Below are 8,620 nucleotides of genomic sequence, written 5' to 3' on the forward strand. Positions count from 1 at the left end.
CGGAACATCGGTATCCTTATATTATTCTACACTAAAACTGTTCCTGTCACAGATGTGACTCAGCAAATTTTCACAACGTCGTAGTCATGGCAACCAAAGACCACGCAGAGTCAAAACGATTTACCGCAGGACTGGAGTAATGTTTGTCTGTCATGTTAGTCCACGAGGTCCAACACGCGCAGATAGACCTATGCTGACTGATCACGCTGACTTAAGATAATCCACTCTTAACCAGAAAATGAAAATGTGACGTGGGTTTCCTCATGGGACGTCGTAATGTTTTAATAAACACCTTTATGTGACTTAGTCATGACTTTCTGGGAGTGTACTGTTCACTGATCACTCAGTCTTCGGATCGGACCACACATGCATAAATGACCGGTGTCCAGCCCTTGGACCATGTCTGATCAGTACTAGTGGTGCTCTAGTACTCATCTTTTAACAGTATAATCTAATTCCAACAGATGAGCTGACAGCTGACTGGTGTGTAACTTCCTGATTCGGATTCAGATCAGGGGAACTTCTTATAGAACCGCTGATCACAGCAGACCCAGTGACCTCCTTAGTTCCTCTTAAATGATGCCTCCTTTAAATGAGGAGCATTTCTCCTCATTGAGGTCGCCTCATCCCTCTGCTGCTGGTGAAACAGATTAGCTACATGGATGTTTGTTGGTGTAAGAAATGATAAAAAGATTTAAATATAATGTTAGAATTAATACATGTGCATGCGTCTGTATAATTATTCAATGATTATTAAGCGTATAAGTCTTTATTCAAACAGTCACATTTCCATGTATAATCAATGACTGATATGATCACTTGGCCCATTGATAATCATCCTTTCCTTTTGTCCTGGACACAGAAATCTCATACGTACAGTGAAGGCCTTACAAACTGCAATCATATATTAACACAACAGGGTAGTTCACGCGAGTATCTGATGTGGACAAGAGTCGTTCCCCAACAGCACTGAGACTAGTGAAGGTGAATCTGGTCCATCTCCTTTCCTCCCCAGGTGACGGCGTTGGTGCCCTGTGGACCCTCTAGACATATCCAGTGGGTACGGAAAGTTTCCGACCCCTTTAAATTTTTCACTTTTTGTTTTCATTGCAGCCATTTCACTAAAATCAAAAAATAAGTAAAAATAAAACAGAAACAGATTAGAAATTTTTGCAAAATTTATTAAAAAAGAAAAACTGAAATACTCACATGGTCATAGTAATCAGACCCTTTGCTGTGTGACACTCATATTTAACTCACTGCTGTCCATTCTTCTGATCCTCCTTGAGATGGTTCTACTCCTTCATTGGGTCCAGCGTGTTTAATAAACTATAGGACTTGATTAGGAAAGGCACACCTGTCTAATAAAACCTTACAGCTCACAGTGCATGTCAGAGCAAAGAGTCATGAAGTTCGAGAACTGCCCAAGGAAGCTCAGAGACAGAATTGTGGCAGGCACAGATCTGGCCAAGGTTACAAAAGAATTTCTGCAGCACTCAAGGTTCCTAAGAGCACAGTGGCCTCCATAATCCTTAAATGGAAGAAAAGTTTGGGACGACCAGACTCTTCCTAGACCTGGCCGTCCAGCCAAACTGAGAATCGGTGGGAGAAGACCTTGGTGGAGAGGTAAGAAGAACCCAAAGACACTGTGGCTGAGCTCCAGAGATGCAGTAGGGAGATGGAGAGAAAGTTCCACAAAGTCAAACTATCACTGCAGCCCTCCACCAGTCAGGGCTTTTGGCGAGTGGCCCGACGGAAGCCTCTCTTCAGTGCAAGACATATGAAACCCCGATAGAGTTTGCCAAAAAACACTGAGGACTCCCAGACTATGAAACTAAGATTCTATGGTGCTGATGAGCGAAGATTGAACTTTTTGGCATTATTTTAAGTGGTATGTGTGGAGAAAACCGCACTGCCTCATCCCCTGCCCAATACAATCCAACAGTGAACATGGTGGTGGCAATATCATGCTATGTTGGTGTTTTTCAGCTGAGGGACGACGACTGGTTGCAATTGAGACGATGCAAGAATGAGCCAATTACAGCAGATATCCTGGGAAGAAAAACCTCTTCCAGAGTGCTCAGGACCTCAGACTGGGCCGATGGTTCACCTTTCCACAAGACAATGACCCTAAGCACACAGCTAAAATAACAAAGGAGTGGCTTCGGAACAACCTCTGTGGCCATTCTTGACTGGCCCAGCCAGAGCCCTGACCTAATCCATTGAGCATATCTGGAGCGACCTGAAATGGCTGTCCACCAACGTTCACCATCCAACCTGACGAACTGGAGCAGGATCTGCAAGGAGAATGGCAGAGGATCCCCAAATGCAGGTGTGAAAACTTGTTGCATCATTCCCAGAAGACTCATGGCTGTACTAGTTCAGAAGGGGCTTCTACTCAATACTAAGCAAAGGTCTGGATTACGTATGACCATGTGATATATCAATTTTTCTTTTTTATAAACTTGCAAAAATTTCTACATTTGTTTTTTTTCTGTCCAGATGGGTGTGCTGGTGTAATAATGGAAATAAAATGAACTTTTTTGATTTTAGTAAATGGCTGCAATGAAACGAGTGAAAATTTAAAAGGGTCTGAATACTTCCGTACCCACTGTAAGTACGTTATTCTTCTTCTTAGTGTTGTCCTTACATGTTCCCATCATGCTCTCTGCTCATTGTGCTGAATTCTCTGGAAACCACTCCCCAACACAAAAATAAAGATCCTGAGTCCTTAAAGGTTTTGTCATTTATTTTATGCAAGATGGAACAGTTCTACAAATGCGCCAAGACAGTCTGCAAAAGATGCTCAAGGAAGTATTCGTCATTATTATGATTTACTTGATCTAACTGGAGCTGTGGCTACAATGGAATATGCTCATGGCTATCAGCACCTCACTAACAAGCTCTGCTGGACCGTGTGGACCAAGGTCAGTTATACTCCACAACTACTGCTACAAACAGCTTGCATACATGGAGAAAGATTCTAAGTGGCAAGGTACAGAGGAAAACCAAACCAACTATAAGGCACACAGTATATTACTGAGATCAACATGGCTATATATGTTAGAAAAGAACACACAGTCATGTAATATATCTTTCCCATACATCATGACACATTTTATTTCAGCTTTCTTCTTCTTTGTTTGTGACATTTGGTCTTTACGGACACGTAGGAGCGCAGACAGAAACATTGGGGGTTGAGAGAGGGGTATGACATGCAGCAAAGGGCCCCACCAGAATCTAACCAGGGACACATGTGTGGGACGAATAAACATCAGCTGTGTGATCCTGGACACACTCAACTGATCTGTTCAGCAGAGACAATGTTTGTCTCCACAGGAGGAGGACTCTCCGTCCTACAGACCACAGAAGAGACACTGAAGACCCAGGCAACCAGTAACCCAAACCCGGATAAAGAGGTTCAGTGCATTTGTGTTGAAGGTGTGGAGGTTGGATCCGTGTGTCAGAGAGACTCTGTAGAAGGACAGAGACCAGCAGGACAGTCCACATACCTTGCTACTCCTGTCAGAGACCGAGGAGGAGGAGATGGATGTTGACTGTTATTGTGGACTGACAGAGTAAACCACCATCATCAGAGCATTTCAGTTCCAGGAATGATCATTCTTCCAAACAAACAGTCATCACTGTCTCCTTTCCTTGATTCTTCTGTAACTCATTGATATATGAACTCTTCCTCTCACTCGACCTCCCAGTAACAGCGACCAGTCAGACCAGTTCTACACAGCATCTGAGCCAGGAGTTCAAATCGTCTGGAATCAGGATATGACTGAACCTCATTCACACGTGTCATCTTCTTTTGTTGTCAGACAGTTGATGTTTCTGTGTACTGTGTTTGTGTCGACTGTGAGTTCACAGGAAATCTGATTGGAGACACAAGACGTTATACTCTTCATCTGGTTCATTTATTGATGTGAATCAGAGATTTGAGGAGTGATGTCACAGTTTGAAGATGGTTTGTTTTCATGAATCAAAATTAAAAACCACACTACACCTTCCTCCAGACCTGGTGAACCATCGGACTCCAGCAGGCTCCACCCTGAAATGGAGGGAGGGGGGTCCGACCAGCATATCCTCTTTCAGCATGCAAACATGGACTTACATCACTCTCAGACACGTTTGGTTTTTCTGTTCCATGGAGGGTTTGGATTTGATTCATTGATTCCAGTCCAAATTCCACCATCTGATTCCTTTGAATCCTTTATTGAATCTAATCAGGTTCACTTTCAACATTTGCAGGGAACCAATTTAGACAGAACGCAAAGTCAAAGGCTCCGGTCCATAGTTTTCTGTTCAGGAAGGTTCCTCACTGAGTTGAAATGAGCCAGAAGATTTAAGTGTCAGCCATGATAAGAGCTGTTTGAATTCTCTGGAGAGAAGGAAAAGAGCTCTACTCTTCCTTTCTGTCTCCTTTAGCAGAGGAGACACTGGACCATCCTTACCAAGGGAGAGGTATACCGGTGCGTGTCGTGCAGTTTTTGGAGCATACCTCCAATCCAATTTCTCTGATATCCTCAGAGTTGAGGCAAAGGGGTTACAATATGCAGTGGAGGGATATCGTTGGCCTGTATTAGCTCTAGAATGCCACGTTATCCAAGTACATTGGAGCGATCAAAGGAACCATAACTGATTTAATAGCCATTCGCAGTTTCACTGTACCGGCCGTGTGTACTTAGGACTTGCATGTCTTAATCTTTGAAGACAAGCTTATGCTACTTGTGGCAGATCAACCAGGTAGGTTGTTGGCTGCCTCGGTCTGCGCAGCACGACACGCCAGGGAGACGCCTATGTTATAAAAATTAGGATTTATACTGGGTTCAGATGTTTTGATAATATAATGTGTGTTTACTGTCTTTTGCATTTCCGTGCGCTTCCCTTATTTGGACTGTGCTGAACTTGCTGCACCACATCTGGTGTGTAGTCCGGGAAAACAATAATAACATTCAACTTCAACCAGTCGCAGTATGAGCGCCTTCTCATGATAACGTCGGGGGTAAGAGTCCCGATAATGTGCTCAGAGAAGTTTCCGAGGCAGGTGAAATCAAATGTGACAGTGTAAAAATCTGAAATATAATGACTGACATGGAGGAGCCCTCAGGAAGCACGTCTCTCCATGTGCTGTTTGCGCTCCTCCCAATAGCTCTCAGATTAGTCGGCATTCCAGCAGCAGCCATGCTTCTAATCGGAGTCACCTCCAAGCCAGTATTCTTCTATATTCTATATATCCTGCATGAACACGTTCGGTCAGAACACGGTCAGAACGCACAGGGAGAAGTATCTAAGATGGAGCTTTTTGTAGTCCATCTTCTGGACTTTGTAGTTTTTACACAGACCACGTCAACAACATCCACGTCACATAATTACGTAGCCTAGTGAAAGTGCAGTCAGACTCTCTGAGCACTGTGCTTATCTTTTCCTAAGTCCTTATGAATGATCCTTCACATCTTTCCTTGACCTCATGACGTTTTCCATGGAGGTCGAGGAAAAGTGTTTAGGAAAGGACAGAGGAATCATTTTTTTGACTATTGGACCGCAGACAAAGATTGAGTTGAGATCTGTCACCAGCTTTGACACAGAAAATGTTTCCAGCTCTTCCTCCTCTATCACACTGATTGTCTGTGGCTGCAGCAGGCCTCTTCATACCTGAGAGTGTCCAGTCTCCAGTGTGGATGCTTCAGTCCAGCAGACAGCAGCTTCACTCCTGAGCCTCCTGGATGATTGTAGCTCAGGTCCAGCTCTCTCAGATGGGAGGGGTTGGAGCTCAGAGCTGAGGCCAGAGAAGTACAGCCTTTCTCTGTGATCAGACACCCTGACAGCCTGAAAACACACAAAACAACACACATGGAAGATCATCTGAGGGTCCTGCTGCGTCAGTCAAATAAAGAAGAAACGGTCTACTGTCTTTAAATGCTCATCAGCTGAATGGGTTAATGGATCCTGACCTGAGACTTTCCAGTGTACAGTGTGGACTCTCCAGTCCAGCAGACAGCAGCTTCACTCCTGAATCCTGCAGGTCGTTGTTACTCAGGTCCAGATCTTTCAGACTAGAGGACTGGGAGCTGAGAACTGAGGACAGAGCTTCACAGCTTCTCTCTGAGAGGTCACAGTCACTCAGTCTGGAGAGGAAATAATGAACAAGAAGACAAATAACATTTGTGTTAAAATGTTGACTCTGGACTTTTGGTGAAACAGTATTTATAATCTCTGTTCAGCACATGTTAAAATCACTGCTGTTTGACTTCAACCATTTTGAAGACGTGACTCAATCAGTAAAAAACTGGAATTAAAAGTTGCATGATTAAAAAAAGGTTCTTCATCTCAGTTCATATTAGGAGCTTTACAATATGTAAATCTGAATTACAATAAAGTCCATCAGAAAATTCAAAGACTTTTTATACTGTGAAATTTGAAATCCTGACAGAAGAGCTTCATGAACTCTGATGACAGAGGCTGTTTAAATTATATGAAGCTGAGACAAATCATTTTAAAACATGAACACAAACTGTGTCTTCATCTGACCTGAGACTTTTCAGTCTCCAGTCTGGATCCTCCAGTCCAGCAGACAGCAGCTTCACTCCTGAGTCTCCTGGATGATTGTAGCTCAGGTCCAGCTCTCTCAGATGGGAGGGGTGGGAGCTCAGAGCTGAGGCCAGAGAAGTACAGCCTTCCTCTGTGATCAGACAGCCTGACAGCCTGAAAACACACAAAACAACACACATGGAAGATCATCTGAGGGTCCTGCTGCGTCAGTCAAATAAAGAAGAAACTGTCTACTGTCTTTAAATGCTCATCAGCTGAATGGGTTAATGGATCCTGACCTGAGACTTTCCAGTGTACAGTGTGGACTCTCCAGTCCAGCAGACAGCAGCTTCACTCCTGAATCCTGCAGGTTGTTGTTACTCAGGTCCAGATCTTTCAGACTAGAGGACTGGGAGCTGAGAACTGAGGACAGAGCGTCACAGCTTCTCTCTGAGAGGTTACAGTCACTCAGTCTGGAGAAGAAATAATGAACAAGAAGACAAATAACATTTGTGTTAAAATGTTGACTCTGGACTTTTGGTGAAACAGTATTTAATGTTAATGGCTAATGTTAATTGCTAGCGCGTCAACACGACAAAACTTGGCGTCTCGAACTGAGAGGGCGTGTTTGCGGCGCAGCTGGACGCAACTCTGCTTTCCTCCTCTCATCCAAGGTGAGCCTACACCGTTCTGCTGTTTGGGGGGTGGAGGTTTGACTGAAGCTGTCTGACTGTGTTGGGTCGCACCGAAAGATTCTGTGTGGGTGAATGTGTGTCATGCTGTGTTGATGTTTGTGGTGAAGTTCCGTTTAAATTTGTTTACTCTCCATCGTTAGAATTAAAAATAAAAATTAGAATAGAAATGTTTGTGTAAAGGTTAAAGAAAAGACGTCTTACAACGAGTAATGTTAGTGAGTAAGGAAACTCTGCAGGTTAGCTGCGGCTGCGTGAAAGTTGAATAAATGAAGATTAATGAAAACCTGGTACCAGGTGCATAACCAGGAATAAGGATTAAAGGAAGCCGCTGATTTGTAATAATTATTAATTATTATGATACTATTAGGATTAAGTTTATGGTATGAACTTATGGAGCTTTATTAAGGACGTTTCTATAAGATTTAAGTAACTTGCCATGAGCTTTCAAAAAATACTTAATACTTATACTTATAAATAATAAATAAGGAGAAGCGGAGAGATTAGTATATAACTCTGTAAAAGATAAAAATGTTGATGATGAACGAAGAGTGCATTGAGAGTTTTGGTGTTGATAATGAATGATATGGAATGATGTTTGGTGAATAAAAGTACAAAATATATAGTAACCCTAATGTACTGACAGAAAAAAAAATAATAATATTGAACTAAATTGTGGAAAAGATAAATAAAAATAAACCTGATCCTTGTTTTTTCCTTTGTTCCTTGCAGCTGTGGGAGAGACACGGAGAGACAGGCGGAGGCTGAACAGGGGCCACAGGGACCAGTTCAGTGACGTCAGACTCCTACCCAGACAAACCTCTGCACAAGGCCAGTACTGTTTTTGTTTGTGAACTCTTTCTATACCTGCTGTTTGTATGTTTGCATATGCATTTGTCATCATTAGAAGTTGATATCTATTTGCGTATATGTATGAGCTAATATTGGGGTAAAATACAATTTGAAGTGGGGAATAGCACATTCTGTTTTTACGTGCTGTCTAAAAAGAAGCTTGGCAACAGACTGACCAGTTAAAACGTTAAATTAAGGAATGGTGTATAATTAGTGGGTTTAAGATTCTGTTGTGGATTGCAATTGTGAAGTTTTGCTGTTTGTGTATGGTTTGTTCTGAATTAAACTGTGTTGTGGATTCAATTTGAGATTGGTTTGAGAATCTGAGGTGAAAAGTTGTGAGTTTGGATGCTCGTCTTGTTGCAATAATAGCAGCCAGTGATAGCTGAGCTTTGGAGAAAGTGTTGTGATTTTTGGAATTTATATATGCTTGGATTGACCATATTCTGGGACACTGTAATCATAATCTGATAGACCTTTGGGAGTTAGATTGACATTGTGTGGGTTTGGTGTTGTAATTAAGGTTGGCAAATTTACTT

The 8,620-nt window shown here is 42.5% G+C and overlaps 1 protein-coding gene across 1 annotated transcript in view; it reads right to left on the bottom strand.

Moving 5' to 3' along the window:
* The window catches only part of LOC109142623 (ribonuclease inhibitor-like), a 61,308-nt gene that overhangs the window by 34,865 nt on the left and 17,823 nt on the right, over positions 1-8,620 (bottom strand). The window contains exons 4-7 of the mRNA XM_027281388.1: positions 6,837-7,010; positions 6,538-6,711; positions 5,961-6,134; positions 5,662-5,835 (exon numbers count right to left, since the gene is read on the bottom strand). Coding sequence (XP_027137189.1) covers positions 5,662-5,835; positions 5,961-6,134; positions 6,538-6,711; positions 6,837-7,010 — 696 coding nt within the window. The remainder of the gene's footprint in view (positions 1-5,661; positions 5,836-5,960; positions 6,135-6,537; positions 6,712-6,836; positions 7,011-8,620) is intronic.

Source organism: Larimichthys crocea, chromosome VIII (assembly GCF_000972845.2).
Source record: "Larimichthys crocea isolate SSNF chromosome VIII, L_crocea_2.0, whole genome shotgun sequence".
Classification (NCBI taxonomy): domain Eukaryota; kingdom Metazoa; phylum Chordata; class Actinopteri; family Sciaenidae; genus Larimichthys; species Larimichthys crocea.